The sequence below is a fragment of the Podarcis liolepis genome (genome assembly GCF_965112155.1).
Source record: "Podarcis liolepis genome assembly, chromosome: 5".
Classification (NCBI taxonomy): Eukaryota; Metazoa; Chordata; class Lepidosauria; order Squamata; family Lacertidae; genus Podarcis; species Podarcis liolepis.
In genome coordinates, this window is record NC_139556.1 from 95816440 (window position 1) to 95837208 (window position 20769).

Here is a 20769-nt window from a genome sequence, read left to right on the forward strand (position 1 = left end):
AAAGCGTATTTACACTCTCACTGAGTAACTAGCTATTAAAAAGCCAGGCATTTAATCAATTAAAAATTTGTTGAGTGGCAGATAGCCCTGATATTTACAAGTAAGTTTGTTTTTTAAACCATTGTAACCTGACCTTTGGATGGGCTGGAACACATTGGAAGACATCAACGCGCTCTTTGCAAGCTCCAGATGGGGACTGTGTTGCTGTTGTTGCCGTGGGGAGCAGCTTAAAAGAACTTTTGGCCCATATCTGGATGTAGGGTGGGGAGAAGAGAAAGTGGACGAAGTGTTCAACACTAGGAGCGTCCTTGGAAGTTGGGGCTCAGTTTGGCAGCCCCCCTGCCTTTACTCTCCTGGCCCTCGTGTAGCATGAAAGTATATACTTCATATACTTCCAGCGATAATCTTGCGCCAATGGGACAGCTTGGTTGGAGACAATCCTAAATAAAGAAATGCACGTGCTGCCTTTTTTTGTTGAGAAGGATAAAGAAAACCCTAATCAACAGGCCCTCTCTCCCTTTCTAACCACAAGCTTCAGCTCCCTTGTTTTGTGCAGTGTTTGGTTTTCTGAGCTGGGGTGCTCTCCTCTCTCCTTCTTTCTCCCCTCCCCGCTTCCTTCACCCACCCCGCAAAAGTTTGCCCGACTCTCTTTGGCCATTCCAGTTTTGCTTCTTGCTGACCTTGATCTTTCCCCTGGTGGCTGCCTTATCGCCCACGAGCTATCTGCCGCCTAATCCCATTTTATGACGGGCTTTTATGCTCTCCCTAGTCAATACACTTGCCCCAATTGCCAGCGCAAACGTTGCACAACTTTTTCCAGGGAATGGTGATACGGAGTTCTCTTCCTCTCTCTCTTCCGTCCCTGCAGCTCATCTTCTCCTGCCTTGCTTCCTGTCGGGCAAGGATAACACAGAGTGGAAGTCATGGGTGTAGTCAAGAGGGGCAGCTGCCCCCCCATCCAGTAAAACAATACATAGAAATACTTAACTAACTGACCAATCACATCGGTTGATGGATCCGTGGTCTGGCTCAGTGTAAAGGCAGGATCCCCTTTTCCTGTGAGGCAGAGTGGCAAAACAGTGGCTATCTAACACTGAATGCAGGGCGTTTTGCAACACCTATCCTCATATTAAGGATTGTGTGCTGCTCAACACTCCCTTTCCCCAGTCTGGTGCCTTCCAGATGTTCATAGAATCATAGAGTAGCGTCATCTAGTTCAACCCCTCGCAATGCAGGAATCTTTTGCCCAACGTGGGGCTTGAACCCCTGACCCTGAGTCTCATCCTCTGCTGACTGAGCCCTGCTAGCAGTAATTGGGGGCGAATGGGAATCATAGCACAAAACATCTGGAGGGCAGCAGGTTTGGGGAAGGCTGCCTTAAGGTTTTGCTCTGCCCTGATTTTTGCCATAGCGTACCTTCCAACATTCATTCCTTCTCTCTCTCTCTCTCTCTCTCTCCAACAGTGTTTAATATACTGATTTATCTCCTAGTGCAGCCAGCTGTGCTTATTGCAGAATAGCTGGATTGGATGTTTTTTCTGGGGGTAGAGGGGAATGGAATGGAAGCAGGGATCTATTTTATTCTTTTGTTGTTCTTCATATGCATGCTTAGGCACAAGAGGGTCAGGAAGCACTTTACATCAGCATTCTCAAATGCACAGGGTGGGGTGGGGGGAATGAAGTATAAATGATGATGACGGTGATTTTATTCATTTGTGTAGCTCAGGGAAGATCACAGCATAAAAATACAAGACAAAAACACAAGATACATAATAAAAAGAGGAACAAAAACAAAACAAAGCAATACCCCCCCCTCTTCTTTCTGCACCTGTGTACACATACAGACTAATTTTTGCAATGGCACCTGGATAGCTCTCCCTCTAATGTAGGGCTGTGTAAACTAGGGCCCTCCAGATGTTTCTGAACTCCAGCTCCCATCACCCCAGGCTTTTGGCCTTGCTTGCTGAGGCTGATGGGAGGATGGCATGTTGGCTATCCCAGGGAGAGTGAGTTAGAAAACAGGCATTCCCTCTGCCAAATAGGCATTGTTGGTGTGTATGGCCATCAAAGCACTAAGTAGCCCGGTCCTGGGCATGTTTGGGGGTTTCTGCCTTCAGTTTGCAAAGCCTGCGTGGCTGTGATCAGCTTTCATGGCAACCTACATTCAAAGGAGACAAACGGATCTGTTCTTTTAGCTGCTGTTCATTTCGTTAAGAAGAGAACAAGGGACGGATAGTCTGACAGCAACTTGGGGTCAAAGTAGGCTTGACCCTTACTAACGTGGGTGCTATTAGCATATCTGTTTTTACCGTTTCAGTAAGCAAAAGCTCTTGTTGTTGTTGTCTAAAGCAGTTCCAGTAAGTGGGACCTGCAACAAACGCAGCGTAGACAGCTCCTGTTCACTGTTCCAGCCGCACAGCCCATGCCCGCCTCCAGGAAACTCCATTTCATCCCTCCTCCCTCCCTTCTGGTTTTCCATTCCCTGCCCAAACAGCCAGTCTGCATTCCTCAGAACACCGATCATGCTCATATATTTATTTATTGTACTTCTGCAAGTCTTGGGGTTCCCTTCCCCGCAAAGTGCTGACGTCTCCCTTGTGTATTACTGCTTTGGATCCACAAGCGTTGCTGATTGCAGAAGAAAGGAAAGAGAGCAATTACGCTGTGCCATCGATGCACCTGGCATTTTGCAGCATGTGAACAGGTCCTTTCTCCTCCTAAAGAGGTAGAATCAATCCTAGAATTGTAGAGTTGGAAGGGACCATGAGGGTCATCTAGTCAAACCCGCTGCAATGCAGGAATCTTTCCCCTAACGTGGGGCTCAAACCCATGACCCCAAGATTAAGAATCTCATGCTCTACCAACTAAGATCAGATCTTGCAGTCTATGGCAGAAGAAGGGGAGGAAGGGGAGGTGGGGCTGTGGGAGCAAACAGGGAAAGAAAATGAGTATTTCAGTTGCCAAAGGCTTAATGGAAAAAGTGAGGGTTTTTTGGGGTGGGGTGGAGGAGGGATCTGTAGGAATGAGAGTGAAACCCACGGGTTTGCACATTTTGCAGCATAATAATAATAATAATAAAACTCCGCCCATCTGACTGTGTTTCCCCAGTCACTCTAGGTGGCTCCCAACAGAATAATAATAATAATAATAATAATAATGCAATAAAACATCAAACATTAAAATCTTCCCTAAGCAGGGCTGCCTTCAGATGTCTTCTAAAAGTCAAATAGTTGTTTATTTCCTTGACATCTGATGGTGTGTGGGTCTTGCTGCCTTCCCATTAACCATAGCCAGCTGGAGTCCAAAGTGTCTGGAGGGCACTGGGGGAGGGCAGGGGGCAAGGGCTGAAATCTTTTTTTGTCCACAAACACACTTGGTGGCCATAGGCAAGGCACTATCTCTCAGCCTTGGCTTTTCCTCCCCCCCCCCCAATCCCCCCCCCCCGGCAATAAGGGATTGATAATAATCCTGAATGGTTGCAAAGATTATTGAGATAAAATATGTGTGAATCACTTTGAACCTTCTAAAGCACAGTATGAGAATGACTGGTGCTATCTATCCAGGACGTTTCATGCCAATTCCTTTGCCAGCAATTTTTACACGGTACAGATAAAGAAGTCTGTGTTGGACATTCTGAGAATCAAACGCTGCATGGGGCATAATGGACTGTGGCCAGCAATGCAATGCCTTTGCAGTTTCCTTCTGACTTGCCTGCTTATTTGGGGTTCCAATCCACGGGTTCATCATTGATGGCTGGCCTTGGTAGCCCAGCTAAAAATCGTGCTTGCCAGGCCCCTGTAGTGGTCTCTGACTTGTTAGCACCTCCCCATACTGAATTCAAGGTACAAGAATGGGGATTCTGACCCAACATCAGGAAAAACTTCCAGACACTGAGAGCTGTTTGAGAGTGGAAATAGACTCCCAGTAGAGGCGGTGGACTCTCCTTCCTTTCAGGTTTGCAAGCAGAGTCTGGATGACCATCTGCCATGGATGCTTTAGTTGAGTTTCCTGCATTGCAAGGGGCTGGACTAGATGACCCTTGGTGGTCCCTTCCAACTCTACAATTCCATGATTCTGTGACTTCCAGCCTCTGAACCTGGAGGTTCCATTCCATTCCGTTCCATACATTCATTTATTACATTTCTGGCCTGCCTTTCTTCCAGAGAGCAAATGAATGTGTGCAACCTTCTCCTTTTCATTATCACAACAACCCTGTGGGTTAGGCCAGGTTGAAGATTGATGACTACTGGCCTAAGGCTGATTTTTGAGTTTCATGGCCCAGCAGGGTGGATTTGAACCTGTGTCTCCCCAGTCTGACACGACTAGTGGCCATTGAGAGACCTCTTCCATCCATTTGTCTAACCTCGTTTCAAAACTTTCTGAGCTACTGGCACATCACCATAACTCATGGAAGTGAATTACATGAAACAGTTGGGAAGAATTCTCAATGACGGATGTAGAGAAACATAGAGTGGACCCCTTTTGGGTGGGGGGTACAAGCTTTAACATTTGGAACAGTTTGCATTTATAACAGCAGCAGACAGCCTTCAGGCTTGTAGGAACCACAACTGGATCTAGGTGTAAAAGACACATTTTGAGCTAATAAATAAATTAAAATCTCTGAGCAGCTGCTAAACCCAGGGGTGCTTCATCCACACTGTCACAATTTGGGCATGACATTCAATCACATGCCGAAAAATTCAGGTTGCAGAATTGAAGTTGGTTAGCGCTCTTATGCAACAATTGGACTTCTTGCTATAAGAGAAAATGCACTGAAAAGCGTGGGAAAAGAACGGCTTGGCACAGCGCTGTATAATCTGCCCGCAAAGAAATCAGGACGAATGTTCAGTAAATAGCCAATGTGGTTTAAGCTCCCTGCAAACTTTGCGCAAAAAAATAAATAAAGTTCTGGGTGAAAGCTCGAGCGACGGGTTATCTGGAAGCCGAGAGGGGTTTGTTTTGAGTGCCAGAATGGAGCTGAGCTCCCAATCCTTCCACACATAGATCCTATGTCTGGTCATCCTGAAGGGTTATTCCTTTTATCAGCCTAATTCTGGGGTGGGGAAGAGTCCTACTGTTGCTAATACTGCTAAACAGAGGGAATGTGGAAAGCCATGCTGATCTACTGCAAAATCACCCACTGTCTACCAGGTGATTCCATTCTGTCTTCTGCCCATCCCTGATTTGGAACATTCAAAGCTGATGGCCAAGCCATGGCAGAAGATCTGCATTGTGGGTCTCCTGGTTTGCTGTTTCTGTGATAGCAGTAACATCTCTGCTGCCATTTTCCCAGTCTAAATGCCTTCTTTCCCCAACCCCAAGCTACTACTTGCCCTGAATCTGTTGTCTGGTAACTTCCTGAAGCAGTGCCTATGAATCCACTTATCAGAAATTTAGCACATGCTGACCTCCAGTGCAGGAATGTTGCTTCCTGTCCTTGGTGACCAAGGTTTGTTAAGAATCAAGTTGGCTCCCAGTGCATAGCCTAGCCTTGGGCCTTTCTCTGCACCAGGGTCTGTTTCTTGGTCACTCCAGAGGTCCCTGTGGAATGCTGGGAATGGGCTTTCCATGTGCTACTCAGGTGAAGGGGCAATGGTGGCTGGCTCTGTCCTGGCATCACTGCATGCCAAGCAACCATTGAGCATGGACATTCATCTACTTCCACACTTTATTGAGCCCTCTGCATTTGAGGGCCCAGAGGGGCCATGTTTGCTGGGGCTGACAGAAGTTGTTGCTGGCACCCGTCTGTCTTGGGAGACAATGGAGGAGTGCGCCTTTTGCAGGTGAAGTCAAACTGTTGATGGTTACAGTGCCTGCTGTGGCTGTAGAGACCAATACAGGAGAGACATGTTTTGTTGCAGCTGGGGCAGAGGAAGGTGCCCGATTGTACTACTGCAGATGCACCATGGCATTTTGTTCTGACACAGCGCATGTGGAAGGCATTGAGCCGCCCTTCCTGGCAGTTGCCCATGACTCACTTCCATAAAGCAGTAGTAGTCTGCAACATCTGGAAGACCTGAGTTCTGCAGATCTGGTCTACACTGGCTAGGGGTTGCTCTCCAGATTTCAGAGAAGGAACACACTCAGCCCCACCTGGTCATGATGAGGATTGACCTTACAAAGCTGGTGGTCTATGGCTGAGCTGCCCTCCTTCCTTCTCTGTGTGTGATAGCCATCTTCACATATCTTAAGGACTGTTACGTGGAAAAGGGAACGTGCTTGTTTTCTCCTGCTCTGGAGGGTTGGGCTTGAGGCAATGGCTTCATGCTACAAGAAAGGAGATTCCGACTAAACTTCAGGAAAAACTTTCTGACAGTAAGAGCTGTTCAACAGTGGGACAGATTCCCACAAGAGGTAGTGGACACTCCTTCCTTGAAGGTTTTTAAGCAGAGGTTGGATGGCCATCTGTCATGGATGCTGTAGCTGATATTCCTGCATTGCAGGGGGCTGGATGAGATGATTCTATATATCAGCTTCCCTCTAGCAGATGTCCAAGCTCAACAATCCCTTCATGTGTTAAGAAATCTACCTTCAGTTGAGCAGGGCTCCATGCATTGATGGGGCTGTGCCTCTAGCCCCTCTCCTGACAGCGCAACTAGCCCAGGCCCCAGGATGGAGATAGTGATAATCATAGAATCAGTGCAAGAATCTCAGCTAAACCATCTATGGCAGATGGCCATCCAACCTCTGCTTAAAAACCTCCAAGGAAGGGAGTCAGTTCCACTGTCAAACAGCCCTTACTCTCAGAAAGTTCTTCCTGATGTTTAGTCAGAATCTGATTTATTGTAATTTGGAATCCATTGGTCCGGGTCCTATCCTCCAGAGCAGGAGAAAACAAGTTTCCTTCACTTTCCATGTGATGATGTTAGGAGCAGTGTTAGTGGAGTGGTCCCACAGCTCTTTCAGTAAATGGAACGCCTCTCCATTGAATAAGTAACATGATTAGAGCCTGCTGGATCAGGCCAGCTGTCCATCAGTCCAGCATCCTGTTCTCACAGTGGCCAGCAGGATGCCTTTGGGAAACCCACAAGCAGGACCCAGGGGCAGGAGCACTCTCCCCTCCTGCCTCCAGCTAGTTGCCATCTATGAATTTGCCCAGTCCTCTTTTAAAGCTACTCAAGTTGGTGGCCGTCACAGTCTCCTGCGGCAGCAAGTTCCACAGATAAACTATGTGCTGTGTGAACCAATGCAAGAATTCCATAATGGGGAATTAATATTATTATCCCTGCGTAGCAGATGGCTAGTTTGTGGGTGGGTGCCCACACACTGAGTTTGAACACTTATTGTTAGGGAACTGCCATCAGAGGCACGGGAGAAGGAGAGGGTCTCTGATTCTGCAGGAGAAGGTCCCAGCGCTAGGGGGAGACTAAGCTGGGAAGAAGGGGAAGAGAATGAGTGTAACACCAGGGATCCAGGAGAGCAACGGGACAGGGAGGTGCAGGGGCTCCAGGACTCTTCGTTGGAAGTTAGTGAGGAGAGCCCCAGCACCCCACTGCCCACGCCCACCCTGCGCAGGAGACTCCCGCGCAGTGAGAGGCGGAGACGATTGGGCGTCAAACAACTCTTATGTTGGCAGCGCTTTAAGAAACGCCCACAGACAGATTCTACGAGTGACTAAGGGCAGCCACGCTGAGATGGGCTGTGCAGTCCGGAGGGTTTAACCAGGCAATCTAATGCTCAAACGGAGCAGGATTACGCACGAGTAACTCCCAACCATTATACTTATCTTGCCACCTAGAAAGTTTGTGTCGCGGGAGAGATTCAAACCAAGGATGTGCTTCTTTGTACTGTTCCTTCTCTGGACGTCTCGTCCTGTTCCAGCGTCTGCCCGAGACTCTATGAGTGAAGCCTTTGTGTGATGGCCCACAAAAATGGGGCCAAATGCTAAAGCGACATAAAACCATGCTGTACCTAAAGACAGCTTAATTCTTGGCAGAGTTGGAAACATGAAAAAGCCCCAGTTATTTTAAGATCTGTCAAGAATTTGATTTGCATATTGTCTCCCTGAATCTGACTGATGCAAAGATGCAATTGATGGATACTGCAGCTGCTGCTTAGCATTCGCTTAGCGCTGTGTGCTTGGGGACAGAGGCCTTGCTCCGGACTCCTGTTTGGAAATTAATGATTATTTTTTGGTTAACTTTTTATCCTGCTCTTCCTCTAGTCAAGGTGGCATGCTTGGTGTCTCTGTGTGTTTTCACCACAGCCCTAGCGAGAGGAAAGATCGATCAACTGATAGATAGATAGGAAGAAGAGGTTTGGTTAAGGGTGCTGGGAACTGTATCTTTCCAAAGGAATGAAACAGGTGCATTGAATGCATTTGTGGTCTTGAAATGACTCTGCAGCCCAGTCCTGAGTTGTACACCTTAGGAAACCTCCCAGAGTCCTTTGCAGTGTGCCAGGGTTCCATAGCTGGCAGGCAGGTTCGCCGGCGAGTCACTTTGGCATGGGAACTTTGCCACAAGAAGCAAAAGTTGTGTGTGTTGGGGGAAACCGCAGGCTTCTGTGTGGAGAAAATTCTTCTGAGCAAGAATTGCCTCCACCTTAGCCGTCCCTGGGCCCAGCAGGGCAGAGGGTCCTTTGGGATTAAACTTCACAAGCTCCCGTTGTTCCGCGTGCAGCCGATCGGGACTGATTAGAGCGGCCTGGGAGAGATTTGCTGAATAAATTCAGCATGACACAGATTTTCAGCCGCTGTTCCCTTTGTATCCAGCGCTCTTGGCACTCTGTGGCAGGGGCAGACCAGGAAATTGTGCCAGAGAGAATAAAGGCTGGCAGGTTTTCTCTTCTTTCTTTCTTTCTTTCTTTCTTTCTTTCTTTCTTTCTTTCTTTCTTTCTTTCTTTCTTAGTGAGCGGTTGAATCTAGTGACATGGAAAGAGGTCAGCCACCTTCCCCTCAACGTTCCTGAACATTATATCTTTTTGAAACCGAGCTTGCTGACGATTCAATCCACAATTGAGCCTCTTCAACTCTGCCCTCCTCCTGGGCTGGAATTGTCTCTGGAGTATTCTGGAGTTTCCCTTCTTAGCATTAGAGTTCCTTTACCTAAGTGTCATGTTGTGGGGTGGTGGGGGGAAAAGAGAGAGGAGAGGAAGTTTCCCTCCATCTCACAACATTAGACCTCACAGACAGAAGCTGAACATTGAAATAAGATTGAGTGCAGGCAAAAGAATGTACTTTTTTACACAGTGCATAGCTGAACTGTGGAATTCACACCCAGAAGACGTAATGACGACCACCAAGTTGAATGGGTTTTGCATTTGTTTTGTTTTAAAGGATTTGTTTTTTTGGGGAGAGGCACTCCCGTGGCATCATTGACTTGCCTGCCCTGGGCACTGGTAACCCACGCTACACTGCTGCCATGTTAGGTGCATTTGAGCTACTTGTAAAGGTTCTGTACAGCATTAAACGCCCACAGCCACCCATTTTCTGACAGAGGGAGTAAGGGTGCACCAGGATTCCTTGTCTCAGGCTGGGCTGCAGCCCACAAAAGTGGAGGGGTCCTGGAAGCATTGCAGTCTCCCAGAAATCACTGGACAATTTGATGTGTCGGATGGTGGAACACAAAGAAATTACTCACCTCATTTTATTGACAGTGTTTCTTCACCACCCGTTCTTAACAGCAGCCCAAATTTCTTGGCAGTCCACAGACAAGAGGTTAAAACCCATGAACTGTGAAAGCAGAATGTCAAATAATAACACAACAATTAAAACAGGTGATCTGCAATCAGAATAAAACCAGCAGCAGGGAAAATAGCCATGGGTGGTGCTCAGCTAAACAGTTCTGCTAGTACAGTAACTTTTAGCTATGAAGTGGAAATTCATTGCCTTGTCCTCTCTCTGCGTGCCCCCCCGACACGACCCCTAAATGTGCTCCAGAGGGTGGAAGGAACCGCACAGCTAAAAGTTATTGTGCTAGCAGAACTGTTTTAGCTGCATGCTGCCCAGGAATGGTAACTGATCTTGTGAGTCTGGGAAAACGAAAAGGTCTTTACCTGGCAGCCAATATAGGTGCAAGAAATGCAAGAGAAATGGACATAATATTGACTAAGTATGCTTTCAGTCTTAAATCTAGAACAAACTTTACCATTGTTACCTAAACAATGAGCAGGCAGGAATTCCAAAAATGCGGAGCACGGCCTCTCTATGTACCCTAGAAGCTTTTGAGTTCTATGGATGTAGCTGTTTTCAGGGTGTGTCATGATCTCGCTGTTAATTTTTGCGCATTGTTCCAAAGGCAAAGGGAGCCCCAGGGCGATTTCAGTTGGTTTTCCCCCCAAGTGGATTTCCATCACACGCTGGCAAATTCAGATTGTGGTGTTATAGTCGGTCTGGGAGTCTTGTGCAACAAACCTGCTTCCACAGAAGATAAAGAAGGGTGCCAGGAAAATGCAGGGGAAAGTGTGGCATAACCCTTGCTTTGATGCAATGTCATCTAAAATCTCCGCAAACAAATCACAATAAGCACTCATTAAATAGCCCACGTCATCTAATCCCTCTGCAAATAAACCAGAGTCTTCAATAAGCAGGTTGATGGCATTCCCAGATAAGCATCATTTTCTGATGTGATTGAGTCACATACTGGCAAATTCAGGTTGTATAATTAAAGCTCTTGCAAGGAACTCATTTCTTCCCCAAACTGGACTCCCCCCCCTTTTTTTTGCAGTAAGGGGCAGAAAATGCACTGGATAGTTCTGGATGCAATATCATATGACCTGCAGACAAATCAGAGTGAAGGTTCAGTAAATGGTCATTCCCCTTCCTGCCCACCAGTGTGAAAACCAATCAAGGGGGTTGCTCAGCAAACAGGGTCACCTGGAAGTGACTCCAGAAAAACCATCTTTTCATTAGAGGATGTTTGATTACAAATCAGTACACAGGTAGTGAAGCAGAATATATAATTCCTGTGGAAATTGGGTGCATGCAGGAAATGTTTTAGCAAGTAGTAGTTGGAAGCGGCATATAAAAAGGCCTGCAAGTCCTTTTTAGGGAAGGTGGATGGCAGGACAGAATCCCAAACCAATTAATGTATGTCAAGACAGGGAGATCAGGGCACAGCCAGCTTTGTCTGGGGCTGCTGGCCTGAGCTGGTGGTCCTCTGTGGGGCTGCTGCACAGGGAGCAATGACTTGTTCTGCACGGGACAGGGAAGAGCCCAGTGGGCGCAGGGAGAAACACCTGTCTGGAAGGACCCAGTTCTATCACTTCCTCCTTCAGGGTTCCCCTCCTCGACATTTGTAATGATGCCCACATGATGGATGTGCTCACAACTCTGCAATCTGTTAACGTGAGTCAGCAGTGTGATGCAGCAGCAAAAAAAAGCTACCGTATTTTTTGCTCTATAAGACTCACTTTTTCCCTCCTAAAAAGTAAGGGGAAATGTGTGTGCGTCTTATGGAGCGAATGCAGGCTGCGCAGCTATCCCAGAAGCCAGAACAGCAAGAGGGATTGCTGCTTTCACTGCGCAGTGATCCCTCTTGCTGTTCTGGCTTCTGAGATTCAGAATATTTTTTTTCTTGTTTTCCTCCTCCAAAAATTAGGTGCGTCTTGTGGTCTGGTGCGTCTTATAGAGTGAAAAATACGGTAACTCTATTCTAGGCTTCATCAACAGAATTTTAATGTCCTGATCAAGGGAAGTCATGGTACCACTCTGTTCTGCCTTGGTCAGACCACACCTGGAATGCTGTGTCCAACTCTGAAGGATGCTGACAAACTGGAAGGTGTGCAGAGGAGGGCGACCAAAATGATCAAGGGCCTGGAAACCAAGCCTGATGAGGAACGGTTGAAGGAGCTGGATATGTTTAGCTTGGAAAAGAGGAGAGTGAGAGGAGATAGGATAGCCATCTTCAAATATTTCAAGGGCTGTCACATGGAAGATGGAGCAAGCTTGTTCTCTCTTGCTCTGGAGGGTAAGACCCCAACCAATGCCTTCAATTTATGAGAAAGGAGATTCCAGCTACACACCAGGAAAAACTTTCTGACACTAAGAGCTGTTCGGCAGTGGAACAGACCCCCTTGGAAGGTTGTGGACTCTCCTTCCTTGGAGGTTTTTAAGCAGAGGTTGGATGGCCATCATGGATGCTTTAGTTGAGATCCCTGCATTGCAGGGGGTTGGAGTAGATGACCCTGGGGTCCCTCCCAACTCTGCAATTCTGTGATTCACGATGTGCAAAATTCTGCAAGTCTAAGCGTGTTTTATTTGTAGAAGCAAAGTCGTGTTGAAAGTGGGCTCGTGTGTAACTGCCCTTGTGTGCACCAATAATCAGGAGTGTGCAATAAAAATGACTTTTTGGAAGGGCCCTACATCTCTCTCTCTTCTAGCTGAAGCAGTCATCCAGCCTGCCTGCCCTGCTAACTTATCCTGGCTCTTTGGTATTCCTGGCTTAGGGCAGAGGAGAGGGAAGCCAGGCAGTTAAATCCTTGGCAGGGCCTGAACGGACAAGCTGAATGCAACCACTGACCCCTCAATGATAATTTCCTGGTTGGAAGACTCCTGCTGGGTGATCCTAGAAGCTGGGAAGGGACTTCTAGAGCTCAGCAGAGCCACCCCCTGTCCGTGAATGGTTTCTCTGTACACAACCATATTTTCGTGCCCATGTTACAGGTGGCAGAGCTGAGGCCGAGAGAGCAGGGGGCTTCCTTCAGGCTAACTAGATTGGGTTGTAGCTACCTCTTTGCCGGTGCTCAGTCTGGCCTGCCCTGGCCTGACCCCCCACTGCCCTTGCCCAGGCCCACGTGGCTATTCGTGAAATCGGGCTGGCTGGGCGGTGCTGTTCGCCAGTGCCAGCTGGGAACACCAGCCCATTTCCGGCCTCAGTGCTGGGAGTAGCATTGCACTGGGGAACAATGGCTATTGATCCGCAGGGCAGCCTCCTTATCTGCCTGCCATTGTTCTGGAAGCGGCCTCCTTGGAGAGGGAAGAGGCCTCTGTGTTTGCTTTGCCTAGACCCTTCTCTCTGCCTGGTCCACACCATTGGCAGAACTGCTGGGCTGCCAGCGAGCCAAGAGGATGGGAAACGGAGAGGAAGGGGAAGCACAATATAGGTCAGGGGTAGAAGCATCTGTTTTGTATGCAGAAGGCTGGCTCTATCTGAAAACCTTGGAGAGCTGCTGCCAGCCAGTGTTGATGGACCTTCCTGTGTTCCAGCGAGAGGCAAACCTTCAGCTAGGAAGGGGCTGTGCTGAGATGTTCATGGCCTTTTCTGCAGAACGCTGTTTGTTTTATTTTCTGAATCAAAGCTGGAAGCTTCTATTTATGCTGAGATAAGGAGAAATGCGCAAGCAATAGTCCACCCCACTGAGCAAGAAGGAAGTTTGTTCCCACCTTCTGATGTCTCCCCAGCAAGTGAAAAACCACTAGAAATGCCAAACAAGTTTTGAATAACTTTCCACCTCGCGGGCTGCTACTTTGGAGCAGTGGTGGTGAATTACTATTTTCCTGGTCATTGATTGCATGATAGCAAACATGCTCACACACATAGGGGCATAGGAAGGTGCCTTATACTGAATCAGGCCATTGGTGCATCTAGTTCAGTACTGTCTACACTGACTGGCAGCAGCTTCCCAGGGTTTCAGGCAGGATGCTCTCCCAGCCCTAGCTGGAGATTATGATAATGGTGATTTGTTTTAAAAAGAGACAGAGGTGCTGGGGAATGAACCAGGGAACTGCCACATGCAAGGCAGATGTTTTACCCTGGGAGCCATGCCCCCCCCCAAGCAGGATATTAAGGGATTCTGCTCTTTCCACCCTCACAAGACTTTTGGCTATAGTACCAAAGGGTAGGGACGTGGGTGGCGCTGTGGGTTAAACCACAGAGCCTAGGACTTGCTGATCAGAAGGTCGGCGATTTGAAACCCCATGATGGGGTGAGCTCCCGTTGCTCAGTCCCTGCTCCTGCCAACCTGGCAGTTTGAAAGCACGTCAAAAGTGCAAGTAGATAAATAGGTACCGCTCTGGTGGGAAGGTAAATGGCGTTTCTGTGCGCTGCTCTGGTGCGCCAGAAGCGACAGAGTCATGCTGGCCACATGACCTGGAAGCTGTACGCCGTCTCCCTCGGCCAATAAAGTGAGATGAGCGCCACAACCCCAGCGTCTGTCACAACTGGACCTAATGGTCGGGGGTCCCTTTACCTTTAAAAAAGGGTAGTGATGTCAGCTTATTGTTTCTGGGTCTCTAGGCCAGACAGGAGAGGTGCAGAGAGCCTGGCCAGCTTTGCTCAGAACAAAGGACTTTGTGTATGTTGTGTCAGCAGAGAGAGCGGGGCCGAGCCTATTCTAGGCTCCTAGGACAAGATGAAGGAGCTGCTCCTGGAAGTGTAGGGTCTGTAAGAGGTGATGTTATCAAGTGGCCACAGTGCCAGCTCAACTCCTAGGACATAAGAGCATGGAATCATAGAATACAGGGTCATCTTGTCCAACCCCCAGCAGTGCAGGAATCTTGACCAAAGCATCCATGACAGATGGCTATCTAGCCCAGTTTTGTCTAGGCTGAAAGGCAGAAGCCCTCTGAGCTTTCACACAGCCTTGCCTGTGAGCCTGGCTCCACCACTGAGCTACAGCCCTACACCTGGAGTAGCAGTCGGGGGATGCAGGTCAGAGAGACAGGATGGAGCCCGGACACCTCTCTTTAGAAACAAGTTAAGGGTTGTTTGAGGGCTTAACCTTGAGATTTGTTTTTCGTTCCAAGATCTCCTCAACCCTGGAACATTTTAGACGAGATAAGCTAGTGCTTCGCACAGTGCATAGCTAACTTGAGGAATTTACTGCTGGGGAGGGAGGACGAGGCTGGGCAGCAGCTTCTGGACATCATTATGGCTATATGCTGCCTCCAGGATCCGAACTCCAGTCCCTGAGAGACAAGAGCCAGAGAGTGCTGCTGCATTAAATACCCTGCATGTGCGTCTGTGGGAACAAAATGCAGAATTTGATCGATGTTATGGCCTGATTCAGGAGGACTCTTCTTACATTCTCAAGGAAAGGAGGAGAGCACCACCGAACATGTGCTGAGGGCATTTTGTGTACCTCCAAATAACCACAGTCCTCTGGGATAAAGGGAGAAATTCCATAGTTTCCGGTCTCTCTCCTTCCCCTTGCATTATGTGTTATTCTCCTGAGCATTGCAGGGTCAGTACTTTGGGCAACTTGTATGCATAGCAGGAAGGCCTCCTCCATCCATGGGAGATTGACCCTTGACCTCCAAGGACAGGGAGGTGCCTTCCTCCTGATCACCCAAATTGCTCCGTCTTCTCCTTCACATGCCCGGCTGTGCCCTTGACCCATCGCTGTGTGTTCCGTCCCCAGATGTATGGCCGCTACACGCAGGACCTGGGAGCCTACGCCAAGGATGAAGCAGCCCGCATCCGCCTGCAGCAAGAGCGCTGGAAGCCATCCCCAAAGGACCGTCTGCGCCCCTCTGAGCTGCTGGAGTATGACCAGAGCCGATGCGCCCGATGCCGCAGTAAGGAGCCTGCCGTGTCCTGGGGAGCGGGGAGAGAACTGGGGGTGGAAATGCGTCTTTATAAGTCCTTGCAGCCTCTGGTGGGGGGAGAGGAAGGGGAGGGGCATCCTGGGCCTGCCATTCAGCTCGTCACAAATGTGACACCAGAGGGCTCTGCAGAGCAATGGAAAATCACATTGAGAGGTATATAACTCTTTTAATAGCGTTTTTACAGATCAGTGTAGATACAGCCCCTGTCAGAATTGGTGTACGTAGTCCAAAACCTATGTTCAGAGGCTCGCTTGGCTTTGCACTATTGGGCTCTTGGCCTACCATGCTCCCTTGGAGGTCACTAGCTAGTGTTTTTTGTTACATGCTGATAAAACTTCTGCCTTGCTGTGCTTTTACGTATTATTTCATTCTGTAAATGCAAGCAGGCCACATCAGATTTTGGGAGGCCTTGGGACGCATTGTTCTTTTCTCTCTTTGCAGTTGTCTCCATCCGAAGATGGAGAACGTCTCAGCAGCATGAAATTGGCTGGGAACAGTGTAAACTCTGCTTCTGCCTCCAGGCGTTCACCTGGGGGTTGAGGGTGGTGGTCCTGGGAAAAGATGTATTGGCCTTTCCCCAGGTCACTCCCCATGCTCCCCCTTCATTTCCCATGCTCCCGCTTGTTTACCACAGCACTGAACAAGTAGTAGAGGGTTCATCTCTTGGACAATCCCTTACTGCAGCCACTTGGTACATCCTGAGCCTTTTCTCGTGCCTGTGCGTAAATGGTACATGCATACTTTTAAAGAATCGGCATGGAACTTTGCTTTCAGTCTTTATTTCGTGTGAACCAGGCTAGACTTTACCTGTTGCATACATCACTCTCTGTATTCATGAATCGCTGTGTACTTGACAGTTCTAGTACACCTGCTCCTGTGCACAGTTTCTTGGGCTTCAGGAAAGTTGTACTTAGGCATCCCAGGCTTTCTTTGCACATGCAACTGTGCAGGGAGTCCTCTTGCTACCGGCTGACTTCTCCTTTCTGTCGCTTCTCTTGCTTCCGCCTTCCTTTCTTGCTCAGCCTGTCTCTGTCTGTCTTCTCGGACTGAGCGCTCTCAGCATACTCTAACAATAGGCAGAGTATTCATGACCTCAGCCTGACAGGCCTCCGGATGAATCCTTGGCATAAACCGGGCATGCGAGTGCACTGAGCCAGCGGGAGATACAATTTCGCACGACTATTTGTTGGGCTCTCGGAGGAACAGGGTCAGAGAGCTTTCACAACATCTCCTGTGTTGTAAGCTTCCCCAGCAAAATTGAAGGGCTGCTTCCCCCCATCTCCTGCAAGGTCACCCAGCAAGTTCGTGGCCGAGCGGGGATTTGAACCCTGGTCCCTTGCGGGATCTTAGTCCAACACTCTCTTTGATACCAGGTTCACAAAAGCTTAGAGTGAGGGGATGGAGGAAAAAGACAGAGAACATTCTTTCAACTAAATAAATAAGTAGCACTTTTGATGTCCCTGCTCCTGCCAACCTAGCAGTTCGAAAGCACATCAAAAGCGCAAGGAGATAAATTGGTACTGCTCCGGCGGGAAGGTAAACGGCGTTTCCGTGCGCTGCTCTGGTTTGCCAGAAGCGGTTTAGTCATGCTGGCCACATGACCCGGAAGCTGTACGCCGGCTCCCTTGGCCAATAAAGCGAGATGAGCGCCACAACCCCGGAGTCGGTCACGACTGGACCTAATGGTCAGGGGTCCTTTACCTTTACCTATTGCTCTCTTCCATGGGTAGGCAAATTAAGGCCCAAGGGGCGGATCCAGCCCAATCGCCTTCTAAATCTGGCCCGCGGATGGTCCGGGAATCAGCGTACTTCTATTTAAAATGCATCTCTGGATTATTTGTGGGGCATAGGAATTCGTTCATCCCCCCCCCCAAAAAAATATAGTCTGCCCCCCCCCCACAAGGTCTGAGGGACAGTGGACTGGCCCCCTGCTGAAAAGGTTTGCTGACCCCTGCTCTCTTCCTTTACTTCTTGGCTATATATATATATTATATATTGCAAAGCACCAGCAGATGAGGAGCAACTTTTAAACAGCCTTCCTTCCAGCTCTAAAATCCTAAGACCCCTGGATAATCCAGACCCTCTTTCCCTCCCTCTTTCCACCCCAGGGCCCGGATACCCTGGCCAAAGATCTCCCGTCGTCATTACTGGGATCTGCTTGTTCCCGCTGCCTTAAAATAGTTCCCTTAGCAACTGCTGAGGCCGAGGCCTGCATTGTTCTTGAGGCAAATTCTCTTGTTAAATGTCGCCGGCTCCCTGGGGCCGCAGCGCGAGCCAGAGAGCTGCTCAGAGCCGGCCTGTCCCGGCATGGCCCCGGGCGTGGCCGCCCTTTCCCCACCCCGCTCCCAGTTGCCGCGTTGTGTTGACCGATGCGTTGTGTTGCTCTAGCGTGACGGCATGTTTTGCTAACTCGGCGTGGGGCTCCTCCATCCTTGCCACCCTCTGGGCCCATCTGCCGGCTGCCTGTGGCTAGCATAGCAACCGAGTTGGGGGGTGGCAGACCCCAGGCCCCCCTCACAAAGCCAGAGGGGGAAGGCTGTCCCCTCTGCAAGCCCCAGGTTTTCGTGGGCAAGGGGGCTGTGGCGCAGGCGGGGTGCGCCGGTGGGGTGGCGGCAGCAGCCTTGTTCTTACAGCTGCGCGAGTGTCGCAAAACAAGTGAGCTGGCTTGTGCCTGGAAACATCTCTCTTTTGCCCACCCCAAAACAACCCCAACTTGGAAACTCAGCGGAAATATCTTCTTGGCATGTTTTTATGATTCCGGTGCTCGGTGGAGCAGCTCAGTCGATCCCGTTACGCAATGAAGAAATGTCCGTGGTAGAGCCACAGCGGCGGAAGCTGGCTTAAGCATGTATGAAGAGCCTGCAGGATCAGGCCAGTGGCCCATTTGGTCCAGCATCCTGTTCCCACAGCAGCCAACCAGATTCCTGAGGGAAACCCACAAGAAGGATGTGAGCACAAAGCAGCTCTCCCCTCCGACAGTTTCCAGAAACTAGTACCGTAGATTCCAGCATATAAGACGACTTTTTAACCTCGGGAAATCCTCTAAAAAGTCGGGGGTCGTCTTATATGCCGGGTATGGGTTCGCTGGGCAGCGGCAGTGGGTGGCAGGCTCCGCGCTGGGAGGAAGCTGCCTGGCAAAGCTGCCCAGCAATGCTATGCCGGCTTCACTGGGCGGCTTCCTCCCAGTGTGGAGCGGAGCCTGCCGCCCACTGCTGTTGCCCAGAGAAGCTGCCGTGTATAAGACTGGGCATATAAGTTGACCTCCCCAATTGGCAGCTGCCAATTTGGGGGGTCGTCATATATGCCCAGTCGCCTAATACGCCAGAATCTACGGTATTCAGAAGCATGGCTGCCTCCAACCGTGGAAGGCAGAGGGTAGCCATTGTGGCTCGTAGCCGTCAATAGCCCTCTCCTCCTCCATGAATTGGCCAAATCCTCTTTCGAAGCCAACTAGGTGGGGGGCCATCATTGCGTCTCCTGGCAGAGAGTGCCATAGGTTAACAACGCGCTCCGTGAAGCATTATTTTCTTTGGGCTGTCCTGAATCTTCCAGCGTTCAGCTTCATTGGTTGCCCAGAAGTTCTGGGGTTGGCCTAGTGCTTGTCATGCTGGCTTGGCAAAATATCTTCTATCTCTCTTTCTCTCTCTGGTCCCACAAAGAGTCTGTCATTTTTATATATATACATTTTTAGTGGCTTTTTAAACATATCATTTCCAACAATCATATAACATAACTTCTTATCTTATACAATGTTTTAGACTTCTGTCAACACCTCTGATGATTTTTCATTCTTTACCACTTATTCTGCATTTCTCAATTTCTCTGTTACTCTTAACTATTGTTAACTAATAATTCTCCTCATAGTCGTTCTTTCTTGCAATATTTCAAATAGTCCTCCTTACAAAACTTACTGCAGTCCTACTAGCGTAATCTGTTCATTACAGTTACTTTTCAAATAGTTCATACATTTACTCCTGTCTTCTAAGAATCTCTGGTCCCGCAGGTTTCGAATCCTTCCTGTTAATTTTATCTAATTCTGCATCGTGCATCAATTTCATCTGCCATTCTTCTTTCATCGGTAATTCTTCTTTCTTCCATTTTTGTGCCAATAATATTCTTGCTGCTGTCATTGCATATAAAAACAACTTACAATCCTGTCTATTAATATCATCTCCTACAATGCCAAGTAAAAATGATTCTGGTATCTTAATAAATAAGAGTCTGTCATTTTAGCATGCCAATCATGGTGCTGCCTCTTGGTTCTATCCCTGATTCTCTTTCTATCTCTTTCTGCTCCCACGAAGGGTCTGTCATTTTATACTGCTCAGCTGGGTTTAGGTCACTTCTTGTGGGTTAGAGCCTGCCGGCCCTCACCCCTTCCATGGTCTCATTGGTCCTCCATGTTGGACATCTACTGCCAAAATATTGGCTGAGGGCCACCAAGTTATTTCTTGCCTCCAGCAGTGACCTGAGCCTAAGGGGAGAAATCAGCCAGAGGTTTGGGATCAGCTTTCATTAGCAAGCTGATAACGGCACTACGTTTGGCTTCTATCCCTTGACCGTGATACAGAAGCGATAGAGGTGGTAAATTGGTGTCACTCATTTGGGAGAGTGACAGCAGTCACGAAATTAAAAGACGCCTGCTCCTTGGGAGAAAGGCGATGGCAAACCTAGACAGCATCTTAAAAAGCAGAGACATCACCTTGCCAACAAAGGTCCGTATAGTTAAAGCCATGGTTTTCCCAGTAGTGATGTATGGAAATGAGAGCTGGACCATAAAGAAGGCTGATCGCCGAAGAATAGATGCTTTTGAATTATGGTGCTGGAGGAGACTCTTGAGAGTCCCATGGACTGCAAGAAGATCAAACCTATCCATTCTTAAGGAAATCAGCCCTGAGTGCTCACTAGAAGGACAGATTGTGAAGCCAAGGCTCCAATACTTTGGCCACCTCATGAGAAGAGAAGACTCCCTGGAAAAGACCCTGATGTTGGGAAAGATGGGAGGGCACAAGGAGAAGGGGACGGCAGAGCACGAGATGGTTGGACAGTGTTCTCGAAGCTACAAACATGAGTCTGACCAAACTGCGGGAGGCAGTGGAAGACAGGAGTGCCTGGCGTGCTCTGGTCCATGGGGTCACGAAGAGTCGGACACGGCTAAACAACTAAACAACAACAACTTGGGAGAGATCTGCTGGAGCTTCTTGCACTCCTGGCGGGTATAAGTTGCCCACGACTCACTACCATAAAGCAGCATGCTCAACACATTATTATTATTATTATTA

The 20769-nt window shown here is 48.7% G+C and overlaps 2 protein-coding genes across 3 annotated transcripts in view; one reads left to right on the top strand and one right to left on the bottom strand.

Annotated features, from left to right (window-relative positions):
- The window catches only part of THPO (thrombopoietin), a 305395-nt gene that overhangs the window by 129162 nt on the left and 155464 nt on the right, over positions 1–20769 (bottom strand). The gene's annotated exons all lie outside the window — the stretch shown is intronic.
- CLCN2 (chloride voltage-gated channel 2) overlaps positions 1–20769 on the top strand; it is a 72771-nt gene that overhangs the window by 11437 nt on the left and 40565 nt on the right. For both annotated transcript variants that reach the window (XM_083504009.1, XM_083504010.1), the window contains exon 2: positions 15301–15457. In XM_083504009.1, coding sequence (XP_083360135.1) covers positions 15301–15457 — 157 coding nt within the window. The remainder of the gene's footprint in view (positions 1–15300; positions 15458–20769) is intronic.